The sequence below is a fragment of the Tasmannia lanceolata genome, unplaced genomic scaffold, assembly GCF_043159265.1.
Source record: "Tasmannia lanceolata isolate RefF3 unplaced genomic scaffold, GAP_Taslan_0.1 ptg000018l, whole genome shotgun sequence".
Lineage (NCBI taxonomy): Eukaryota > Viridiplantae > Streptophyta > Magnoliopsida > Canellales > Winteraceae > Tasmannia > Tasmannia lanceolata.
In genome coordinates, this window is record NW_027518695.1 from 12,532,946 (window position 1) to 12,545,752 (window position 12,807).

General features: G+C 40.0%; 1 protein-coding gene across 1 annotated transcript; it reads left to right on the forward strand.

Annotated features, from left to right (window-relative positions):
* The first annotated feature begins 1,950 nt into the window (after positions 1-1,950).
* Positions 1,951-6,422, forward strand: LOC143851799 (tetraspanin-6-like). Its single transcript, XM_077361284.1, has 3 exons — positions 1,951-2,717; positions 4,687-5,006; positions 6,167-6,422. The coding sequence occupies exons 1-3, from the start codon at positions 2,226-2,228 to the stop codon at positions 6,204-6,206; spliced, it is 852 nt and encodes a 283-aa protein (XP_077217399.1). The 5' UTR covers positions 1,951-2,225; the 3' UTR covers positions 6,207-6,422.
* Positions 6,423-12,807: the final 6,385 nt, after the last annotated feature.

The window sequence follows — 12,807 nt, forward strand, 5'->3', positions numbered from 1 at the left end:
CCCTCGCCTCTGTTCCTCAAGTTTCACTGTCACATATAGTAGGTGATGAAACTGTGATATCTATTGCCGGAGCCGAAGCTGGGGTTGTCACACATTATCATCGTACAATGCTTGTTGGTTCATAAAACTGTGACTAATCAAATGTGACAAGGCAGAAGATCAGGATGTTGCAAGAAGAGAGTAAGAGCGATATCCTTTTTGCTTTATACGTGACAAAAGGGAATTTCTTACTATAAGAGGAAGGTATATAAACAACAATCTAAGAGAGTAACATTTGTCATATAATGTCCATTATTAATTAGTTTTTGCACTGGAAATTCTTACCATTTGGCGAAGGCGGGTAGCTATGGTCCTACAAGTTGGAGGGGCATGTAACAAGTTGGAGGGTTTCGTGGCGACCTGTGGTCTTGGAACTAACTTAGTAAAAGGCGTCTGCGTCGAGGCAATCTTGGCTCCTATAGTTTTGATTACCAGTCTCTCCCATTTTTTCTTATCTTCTGTTGTATCTGTGAAAGGTTCTATTCCTTGGTCAGAACTTTTCATCCAGCCATCACTTGAAGGGAAGGAAATTCCTATCTTCAAGCTGTTTCTTACATTTCTTCTTTAATCATGAATGGGACTGCCCCCCGTTCTACTTATCAAGAAACTTTGATTTTCTATAAAGGCCTTCACAATTTTTAGAGATGCATGTGGGCCTAGTTGATTACTTATTTCTTCGGATGTCACCTTCACTGATGTGCTTTGGTGTTTGTGGTGCCTCGTTTATTGACCTGGGCTTCCTCGTTTATTCTAGGACGCTCCATTATTTGATTTTGTGGCCAATTGGAAATAATTTCAGATCTTAAGATATGGATCGAATAGACACAGTTTGAATCCAATTTTGTGCCCAAATCCCTTCCCTTGATGTCTAGATCCAGTTATTGTGCTCAACGACGACTCTTGTACTATAGCGTACTATAGCTAACCCCCTTACTAATGGGGACCTCTAATGTAGTAATGCCTATCACATCATACTTAGGTAGTATTGAGTGAAGTTTGCTTGCTGCTTTAGGGTTAGGGAGGAAACAGGGCAGAAGGGCAATTTTTTTTACATTGACGTCCTCCAATTTCATCCGTCAGATTTTGTAGCTAGTCTGGTTCATAATCTGTACTAATTTCAAACCTTAGAATATACATCCTATGGACATGGCTCAGACCCAGCTATTGTGCCCAAATCCTGTCCATTAATGTTCTGATGCTTTGGACCCATCATCAGCATTTTGTTTCAAAGTTGTCCTTCAGAGGGATGACATGGTTATTCTTAGCGTGGAAGTTTTGTTTAGAGAACAAATTGCTTCCACTACTAGAAAAAAGAAGAAGAAGCTAGTGCGATAACAAGGACATTAGGATAGAGACCCAAATATGAAATGCTATCCACAACACTTTGATAGAGACCAAAATACGATCCACAGCTCCAAAGTGTGCCATTAAAGCAAAGTATTTGGATTATAATATAGAGAATTTATATGATGCGTGGCCGCGAAAACACGTGAAGTCTAAAAAAAGTAGGTACGGCCCACTTTTTTCGATGATCCAAACCGTTCATCTGTTTGGGCACAACGTAAACAGGTTGTGCCCCAAAAATCAGTTCCATAGGATGATCCTAACACTCCGATATGAACTGATCTGAATATGGAGATTTCCAATATACCATCATATAAATTCTCTATAATATAAATGTATGTGGCATTACTGGTGATAAGAAGATAAGCTAGACAAAAAAAAAATCAATGGCTTGTATTATTGAAGACAGTTTGCTTTACGAGGGTATATTTTTTTTTGTTACTATGGCAATTTCCAATGAAAAGGTAGCGTTAGTATGAGAGAGAATATAGAGTAAAGAATAATAGAATATGGAGGGAGGAGGATTTGAATTTGGGACCTATGCTTTGGAGAAAAGAAAAGGTAAAAGAGGGGCACAGCAAAAGCAGGAATGTTTTAAGCAAACCTACCGCACTTCACTTCCATCGAGAAATAAAAAAAGAAAAAGGTGAAGAAGAGAAAGTAAGGAAAAAGAGAATACATTTGAAGAGAGATAGAGGAGAGAAGTAGAGAACGGCAAGGAAGAATAGAATATATTTGCAGAGAGAGAGAGAAACAGAGAGCAGCAAGGAAGAAGAGGAGAATACATTCACAGAGTAAGACAAGGGAGAGAGAATAGAAGAGACTGTATTTGTAGAACAGAGATGAACCATTTCAGCAACACAGTAATTGGGTTCCTAAATCTCTTCACCCTATTAGCATCAATACCCTTAATAGGAGCAGGGCTATGGATGGCTAAAAATAGCACTACTTGTGAGAGCTTCCTCCAAATCCCATTACTAGTTCTGGGTTTTGTAGTCCTCCTTGTTTCTCTCGCGGGTTTTGTGGGTGCCTGCTTCAACGTGCCATGGGCTCTCTGGGTTTACCTATCTGTTATGCTCTTCCTCATAGCAGCTCTGCTCTCTCTCACCATATTTGGCTTTGTTGTGACCAGTAGAGGGGAAGGAGTGGCCGTTCCTGGAAGAATTTACAAAGAGTATAGGCTTCAAGATTACTCTGTTTGGCTGAGAAACAGGGTTAAAGACGCTAAGAACTGGAGCAGGATAAGAAGCTGCATATTGGGTTCGAAGGCTTGTGCCAGACTCTCAGTTTGGACACCTTTGGATTATCTCGAGAGAGACATGTCTCCCATTCAGGTCTGTCCTTTTTCTCTCGTCTTTGGATTTTTAGAATTGCTAAGCGAAATGACTAAAATACCCCCCCTTATTCATGATATTACCTAGCAAAGGTGATTTAGTTATCCAAAGAGGCCCTTTCTTTCCACCCTTTTTTCCTAGTCTCGTTCATTCTCCCCAAAATTCCGGTACCGGAAAGGGTTTCCAAGGGCAGACTGTCACAGTCCAAATAAAGCCTAGATTTCGACTTTTTTTGATCCTACACAGACATGTATGTGTAATTGAGACCGTTGATCTTATAGAGTGTCCTGAGGTGTCCTGCAGAAACAGAAAAATCTACAGTTTAACTTCTTTTCATTGGATTGATGATCAATAGGATAAGATCATCCGATCAAGGTGGGGCCAATGGCAATTGGTCGGACATGTGATCTCTGTCCAGATCAATGGATCTGATCACCTCTACATGGTTCATGTGGGGCCCAAAAATTGGCTGTTAGGAAAGTGCCTAGCAGCGACCATCCTCTTGGCATTTTCTTGCTTCACCTTCGTTGGCCCGCTTCTGAATTTTGGATATTATTCTTTTCTTTTATGCGATGCTTTATGATAGCACTTACACGAAGTATAGTATATATTAAAAAGGAGGAGAGGAATTCTCACTCCAAAATTTCAAGGTGGCACGGCATGGCATGGCATGGCACGAATTGCTACAGTACATGGGTCGTGCCGGGCTGAGGGCTAAGGCACACGGCACACGGCCCGGCAAGGCCAGCGCTTCAAAATCAGTTAAAAAGTGAGCCTATGTGGTTGTTGTCCCGGGCCGGCACGACATGGGCTGCAGACTGTGGGCTGTGGGCCGTGCCATGCCGTGCTTAACCTCAACCTTATGCTGGCACGGCATGGCCCGTGGCCAAATAGTGCCGTTGCCGGCCCGCGGGCCATGTTGGGCGGAGAAATATCTTTCGTTCACGTTGGGGCCCATTTGCCACCTTGACTCCAAATACATACAATAATCTCGTTAGTGTGAAATGTTACATTTCCTAGTGCAATAAAAGAATATCACATAAAAGGGTTCTAACCCTTCTATTTGGACTGAAAAACAAGAAACAGTTTGGGCATGTTTATAAACCATGAAAACACATTCCATGTAATATATATGAGTCTAAGTTGTGACTTGTGTGAGATGGGGGAGGGAAGGGGAGAGACTCGAGAGGCCGGGTGTGGGGAGCATGAAAAGCCTGTAAATCCTCCCTCACTGGCTCTCCATATTTCTACGCCCATCTTTCATAATTGGGCCTATGAATATTTTATGAGCTAAATTTTCATGGTTGCCAAACATGCCCTTTATATTAGTTAAAGAAAGCATATACAAATTGGTGGCCTACAATCGTCCAATTGGGGTGGATTTTGCTAGGTGGGCTACTCAGGCCAATTTCTCTGTACGTATTTTCCAAAAACTGTAGTGGGCCCGTCTCTTTTGAAGATCCAATTAACCATTGCCCTAATGTATTTATGGCTCTCAAAAATAATCTCCAATGGATGATCTAACCCTCTGATCTGTAGAGTTTTATGATGTGCCGTACATCTATTGGGGACCACCCTAGGCAAAACAAATGAATGGTTTGGATCGTCAGACACAGAGGGGAGAGGGCCCCACTACTTCTTTTTTTTGATAAATACACGCAAGTGAACATCATATAAAATCTTTCATATAAGAATCGCACGTCAAATTACATGTTAGGGATATGATATTTCTGTCCGCTTTATTTGTCTTTTCTTGAAAATTAATCAAAATGCAGCTGTTTTTAAGAGGCAACTGATATCCGCACGACCATGTTTTGATAATGGTTCGAAATATTTGTTTTACGTTCCATTATAAAAACATGGTCGTACCAATATCAAACCCGTGAAACAATCTTCCTTGCAAATAGCCCCTGGTGGCACTGAGAAAAGCCCTTGCTTTCAAGCTCTTAACAAGGCGTTTTTCTTTCAGTCTGGTTGCTGTAAGCCACCCACTTCGTGTAGCTATGGAAGCAATGAGATGATGGTGGCTCAGGACCAGGACTGTTTCAGGTGGAACAATGCCGCGGGTTTGCTTTGCTATGAGTGTGACTCTTGCAAGGCTGGGGTGCTGGAAGATGTGAAGAGAGATTGGCACAAGCTCTCTGTTCTCAATGTTGTTGTTCTTGTTTTCCTCATTGCCATCTACTGCATTGGCTGCTGCGCGTTCCGCAATAGCAGGAGACAACAGGGAGACTACGCCTATGGTGCGAACAGAATGACCAAAGTTCGACCCAGATGGGACTTCTACTGGTACTCTCTTGCCTATGCAAATATATTCTCTTACCTTCTGTTTATAAATTGTTAAATAACACTAACTCTAACAGCCTACGGCCAACCCAGAGGGTATTGTCGTATAAATGATTAAATAACACTAACTCTAACAACTTTAGCTTTGGGAGTACTTAGTTGTTTCACACCTCTCTCTCTCTCTCTCTCTCTCTGAGAAACTAGGGGTGCAACTTAGGCGGGGTTGGGTGGGGTTTGTTCAACCCCAGCCAAACATGAGTGCCCTTAAACCATAACCCGAAGCCTCGGGTCAATCCTAACCCAATCCATGAGCCGGAATGAATTCGGTTCGAGTTGGTCAAAGACAAAAATAAAAAGATTTTGAAATCATGATAATATTAGGAGGACAAAGTCGGGTTCAATTTGGGTCGGTTGCTCAAGGCTTCAACCTTAACTCAAACTTAAATCGGGTTGGCTTTTCCGAACCCTAACCAAACTCAAGGAAATGCCAGCCTAACCCCGGCCGAAATCGGGTTGAACCTGTCAGGTTCGTCTTTAGCCCAGCCCAAGTTGCACTCCTAAGAAAAAACACCTTATAGTGACAGAAGAAAAAAAAAATCGTCACTATTGTTTAATTGCTGAGAAAACTGATATATTCACCCTGTTTTCTTACTTGGGACAACCCCTTAGCGTATTTATGACTACTCTTTTACACTATAAGGGGACTATCCCAGGTATGAAACGAAACGGATACATTATTTCCCCATCGCTAAATTTATTGTTGAAGTGGAAGCATGCGAAAAAGGCGAAGATCACACTATATTCAACCCGGTAAAAGATGATGAATACCGTCTTCTTTGATAAGACCTTTGAATCTACAAGGAAATAAGAGAAAAACTGAAATTTTATTCCATAATGAAGATCTCTTTTCAATATACACATACGTCCATATTTATAGAGCTTTTGTTTCCAAATTTCCCTCAACTAAAATACTAACGTACTAATTCTAATCCAATAAGAATTCTAACTTATCTTTGTTTAGAAAATGTAACTGACTAATAAATTTATTGAAATCGTACTACATTACGTATATAGCTACGGATTTTTTATTGATGAGTATTATCTGTCGGCAATGAGCACTTCTTGTAGTCTCTCAACTCTTCTGATCTCTTGGGGCTTTGCAGGTGGAGATGGTTGAAAGACAGAAGGGAACAACTTTATTAGTAGCCTAGCTCTTGCTCTTTTGTTGATGGTTTGCTTGTACTCTAAACACTGTAAGGAAAAAGGACTAGTTAGGAAATGTAAATATGTGGGCATTGAGGGATGTCTGCCGTTTGAGGGAGTTCAGTTGTTTTTGTGTAGAAAAGACATCTTTTGCAAACCATACCATGTTTTCCACTGCTTAGACAATGTTTACTTGCTTTACAATGTTACTTACCATTTCCTAAAAGTAAAATTCACTCTACTGCTCCTTTTCAATTGTTACATTACGATATTTGGGGTAATTTTCCCGTGACCTCTTTCTGCGGCACATTATTTTGACTATTGTTGATGATTTTAATCGATGCATGCATTTAGTTATATTTATTAAAATATAAATCTGATGCCAATGCTCACTTACAAACCTTTTTTGGAATGGTTAAGAGTCAGTACCATTGCCAAGTTCAACAAATTCGAACTAACAGTGGAATCGAGTTCCTATCTCGTACGATTAATAAAGGATTGCCCCATCAGAGAGCATAAAAGCACTATTAGGGCCCTTCAATATTGCCCTCTCATGCGGGGCATGAAATTGCCTTCGCAATGAACAAGGAGTGTCAATTCCCACAGCTACCTAATTCCACGTTGGGATGCTGTGAAATGGATCCTATGTTAGCTAAAAAGTACTATAAATTCCTTAATTCTTCAATATTTTTAGGGTCCGTTTGGATATGCGGATTTTAGAATCCAGGTTTTAGTTTGAAAACATTGTAAAAGAGGGTTTATGATCAAGTTGTAGTATGCTGTCTTGACAACGTTTCTTGGATTTTAAGAAATCCAGGTTTTAGAAATCTCTCCCCCATCCTGAGATTTCTAAAAACTGAAAACATGGATGGCTGGTCTCTTTCTTCTCTCGTCTCCCATCTACAATTTTGTGGAAATCCAAGATTCTAAAATCCGTGTATCCAAATGGCCCCTTAGTGATTTTCTAGCATCCATTGCAAAAGGCATTTCGTGGATGGCCTGTTGCATGTGAGAGCAGCCACATTGGCTCACTTTCAGTATATTTTCTCTTCATTCATGATGTGGCTGCTCTCACATGCAACATGCCATCTACGAAATACTTTCTGCGATGGAGACTAGCAAATCCCATATTTTTATACTCTCCTACGAGATTTTTGTGAGGCCGACTAGCCTGCGGGCCCCTCGGATGAGAAATCTAGAGACCTAATCTAGTTTCATGGAAGCTAAGCCAGCAAAATAACCAAAATGCCGTTAAACGCAAAATTACAATAATATCCTCACTGCATCTATCAAAATAAAATACGACTAAGCTAAACAAAATTAGCTTCCAAAAATACACTTTAAAATACAACACTCCCCCTGCAAAAGTGACCAAATGGGTTTCTACAAAATTGCCTGGCAAACCGCTTCTAGGGAAAATAATAAAAAATACAAGGTATATTTTAGAAAAAATTAATTTTGCATTTTTTCCAACATAAAATTTTCCAATGTTCTTTTGTCAAAAAAAAGTAGATCCCCTTCTTTTGACATCTGAAAAATAGGCGTTATAGATGTAGAAATGTTAGAAAAAAAGGGTGAGGGATGGTGGTGGAGGTATAAAAGTCATGGGGGTAGAAATTGGAATTGGGCCGACGAAAGACTGCAATGACAAAGAAGGGATTTGGTATGCAGGAGGCATTTCACAGATGGGGTGTTGCATGTGAGAGAAGCCCCTCGCGAATGAATGAAGACAAAATCTGCTAAAAAGTGAGCCTGTGTGGCTGCTGTCACATGCAACAGCAAATGCCTTGTGTGACGGACGCTAGCAAATGCCGACAAAGATAATAGTCATATTCTGTGGGTGGAAAATATGGTAGAGGCTATTCCACGGCAATCTTCATCAATGCCTTTGGGAAACAAATATTACATGGGTCATGAATTCTTGATAAGCAAAAAACCATGGCATTGGCACACGGATCATATATACTTGGTAATTGGGACCGTTGATCTGATGGGCCGTCCAACACCTAATGTAGATCTCATTCGTAAGATTGAGGCATACGAATTTTGCACTCATTTTATGTGGAAAATCTGTGTAGTTCCAGAAGTTTTCATTTAGGAAAATCATCTTTCTTATTAAGAACATAGACAAAAGAGAGTAAGAAGGTAGTTCAATGAAGTCAGAGCAAATTGAAGTAAGGCATGTGCACTCACGTTTCTAATTTTCTAATTTTATTTATGGGATCGACATCACATCCGCATTCCTTGACATTGGGTGTTCATAGCTTCATAGAAATTTTAGTCGGCAACGGAGAAAAGGGAAATAAAGAAAAGAGTGCCAGTATGAAAAACAAGAGAGTACGGATTTCAACTCTCCTCTCTCTCTCTCTCTCTCTCTCTCATAAAAACTCCCTACGTCCCCTTTGACCTTGTGATTTTGGTTCTCTTTGAAAGTGTCTCCCCTCCCTTCCTTTTCTTTAAAGACCTTTGTGGTTTTTTCTTCTTGGGGAAATCCCAGTTCTCTATTCTCCTCTTAATCATGTTTGTGAATTTATGGGATACTGTGAGCTCAAGTCAATTTTTTTGATAGTTGGAAAGGGCTGTCCCGAGTAAAAATGGCCCAAATGTATCAATTCCCTTTTTATTTTCTCATTTTATTTGGGGAAATGTTATCACCTCTAATGTATTTTGATGATCGCACTCCTCACTTTATTAAAAGTAAGATATGGCCCTCACCATAGGATGAGCCAAACCGTCCATTAGATGGGTCACAGCCTAAATAGGTTGTGCCCTTAAAATCATTTCCATAGGTTGATCCTAACCCTCCGATCTATAGTCCTCTATAGATCGGAGGGTTAGGATCAACCTATGGAAATGAATTTTTGGGGCACAACCTATTTAAGCATTGGCCCATCTAATGGACGGTTTGGATCATCCTATGATGCGGGCCATACCGTACTTTTTTCATAAAGTAGGAGTGCGATCATCAAAATACGGTGCCGGTGATATCATTTCCCTTTATTTAAGGGACTGATATCCCCGGAACCGTATTTTGATAATGGCACTGCACTTTGTTTCTTAGACTTTTCAGATTGCATGTTGATAAAATCTTGATTCTTGATATTGTAATTGCCCTGAAAAGCTAATTAAAGAGGCCTAGAGTTAAAACAACGTGAGTAGTGACATTATAAAAAATTGTACTGCGGATATAGTCCTCTTTATTTATGGGACATGATATCCACATTCCCTTAATAATATCAGCACAACCATGTTTTGATAATTGCACTAACCTCTCTTGTCTCTTAGTATTTAAAGAGCCATCAAAGTTTTCATAGTTCCCAAAAAACTTTCGCATTAAAAAAGTAAAGACAAGCTGAAATTTTGCAATTATTAAAGCATGGTAGTGCCTATCAGTGGTCCCCTTTAATTTTTTTTTTTTGATCGGTAAGCTGGGGTTAGGCAAGACCCCTACCAGAATTCATTGAAAAGAAGAAGAATTACAACTAGGGGGGCTTAAATAGTCAGAAAAAAGAAAGGGGAACATGCTCCCAAAAAGAGAGGACTCCAACAGAATACCATCAAGCAGAGATAAGCAAAAGAAGAAGAGCCAAATGCACACATCATCTAAAAGTGAAGGGGAGTAACACAGAATTATAATCTGATATAAAAGGTGCCTTCTCGGTCAGAGTTGAGGCAAGATAACAAGCTCTGGGGGCATAGGGGGGGGGGGGGGGGGGGGAATAGGCTCACCTTTCCACGGCCAATTCCGCTTGGATAAAAGTTTAGCAGGAGAGTTAGCTTCCCTCCAAATGTGGGAAATTCTCCACAACTCCAATCTCGCGAGATCATTTTGAATCTGATCAGTGATGTCCAGTAATTTCCAAGGGATTTTGGACTTACCTTTGATGATATCAACAGCAAAGCTTGAGTCTGATTCAATCCAAAGCTTACTGATGCCTGAATGAATAACAAGCGAAATTCCTCTCTGAATGGCCATAATCTCCAGCTCATAGATATCTTTTTTTTGCAGTGTTTGTTGAAAACATGGAGTCATGGTTTTAAATTTCAACCGAAATCCGAAATTTCGGTGGAGACCGACACCGAAATCGTTAAAAACCGAAACGGTCATTTATTTCGACCGAAATTTCGGTTTTTTCGAAATTTGACCCAAAAAATCTTTTTTTTAAAATATTAATTTAATATTTCACCGAAATTTAATATTGAATAAAATATTAGTTACGAGTTTTGTACCAGATTTCGACCTAAAATTTGAAATTTCATGGTCCAAAACTGGTACCGAAACTGAAATTTTAAACCTTGCATGGAGATCAGCATGCCTTTTTCGTCTCTGATAAGCCCTCATAAAATTTTCCAATGTTCTTTTGTCAAAAAAAGTAGATCCCCCTTTTGTCACATCTGAAAATAGGCGTTATAGATGTAGAGATGTTAGAAAAAAAAGGTGAGGGGTGGTGGTGGAGGTATAAAAGTCATGGGGGTACAAATTGGAATTGGGCCGACAAAAGACCGCAATGACAAAGAAGGGATTTGCTATGCAGGAGGCATTTCACGGATGGGCTGTTGCATGTGAAGAAGCCCCTCGCGAATGAAGACAAAATCTGCTAAAAAGTGAGCCTGTGCGGCTGCTCTCACATGCAATAGCCCATCCGCGAAATGCCTTGTGATGGACTCTAGCAAACCCCCCCCCCCCCCCCCCCAAAGTGTAAATTCCTTGCTCTGCCCCTGCCTCAATGCCTTTTGGGAAACAAATATTACATGGGTCATCAATTCTTGATAAGCAAAAACGACCATGGCATTGGCACACGGATCATATATACTTGGTAATTGGGACCGTCGATCTGATGGGCCGTCCAACACCTAATGTAGGTCTCATTCGTAAGATTGAAGCATACGAAAATCAATGGCTTAAAGGCATCTTGAAGGGCGTCTTTTCATCATACTCGATCGAATCCCTAGAATTTGCCAATGTGGAGCCAAACTTGTTATGGCCAACAATCTTCATCGGTCTAATCACGATTGTTTTCGTAAATGAGCGTAGAATAATTTTATGCCCATTTTCCACTTACAATTGGGCAAAAAAGACAAATTCGATGCCTTGTTTATACTTTTATGCCCATTTTTCCACTTAAAAATGAGTGCAAAACGAATTTTGCACCCATTTTATGTGGAAAATCGGTAATAGTTCTAAAAGTTTTCATTAGTAAAATAGCCTCTTATTGAGAAAATAGACAAAAGTGACTAAGAAGCTAGTTTAAGGAAGGCATGTGCACTCACGTTTCTAATTTTCTAATTTTATTTATGGGACATCACATCCGCATTCCTTGAAATTGGGTGTTCATAGCTTGATATAAGTTTTAGTCGGCAACGGGAAAAGCGAAATAAAGAAAAGAGTGGCAATATAAAAAACAAGAGAGTACGGCTTTCAAATCTCTTCTCTCTCTCATAAAAAATCCCTACTTACACACCGAGGCAGTTGGCTCTTCGGCATAAAGTCACGGGTATGCTCCCTGTAGACGAGTCTTTGAATCCCGCCTCCGACTTACCTGATACACGTGGTGTGTGTGTCGTTGCGTGTATCCGTAGGGATTAGTCCTACTCCCGAAGGGGGTGGGGACATCCTACGTCATCAAAAAAAAAAAAAAAAAAATCCCTACGCCCCCTTTGACCTTCTGATTTTGGTTCTCTTTGAAAGTGTCTCCCCTTCCTTCCTTTTCTTTAAAGACCTTTGTCGTTTTTTCTTCTTGGGGAAATCCCAGTTCTCTATTCTCCTTTTAATCATGTTTGTGAATTTTTCTTCTATGGGATATTGTGAGCTCAAGTCAAATTTTTTGATAGTTAGAGGGGGCTGTCCCGAGTAAAAAAAGGGCCAAATGTATTCAATTCCCTTTTTATTTTCGCATTTTATTTGGGGAAATGTGATCAGCACTACTGTATTTTGATGATCGCACTCCTCACTTTATTAAAATTACGATATGGCCCGCACCATAGGGTGATCCAAACCGTGCCCTTAAAATCATTTCCATCGGTTGATCCTAACCCTCCGACCTATAGAGGGACTGAATATTAGAGCGTTGATCCTGGGGCACAACCTATTTAAGCATTGGCCCATCTAATGGACGGTTTGGATCATCCTATGATGCGGGCCATACCGTACTCTTTCATAAAGTAGGAGTGCGATCATCAAAATATGGTGGTGATATCATGTCCCTTTACTTTAAGGGACTGATATCCCCGGAACCATATTTTGATAATGGCAGTTTTTTAGACTTTTCAGATTGAATGTTGATAACATCTTGATTCTTGATATTGTAATTGCCCGAAAAGCTAATTAAAGAGGCCTAGAGTTAAAACAACATGAGTAGTGACATTATAAAAAATTGTAGTGCGGATAGAGTCCTCTTTATTAATGGGACATGATATCCGCATTCCCTTAACAACCATGTTTGGATAATTGCACTAAACGTCTCTTAGTATTTAAAGAGCCATAAAAAAACTTTCGCATTAAAAAAGTAATGACAAGCTGAAATTTTGCAATTATTAAAACATGGTAGTGCCTATCAGTGGCCCCCTTTAAATTGGAAGTTCATAGATTGATGGAAATTCT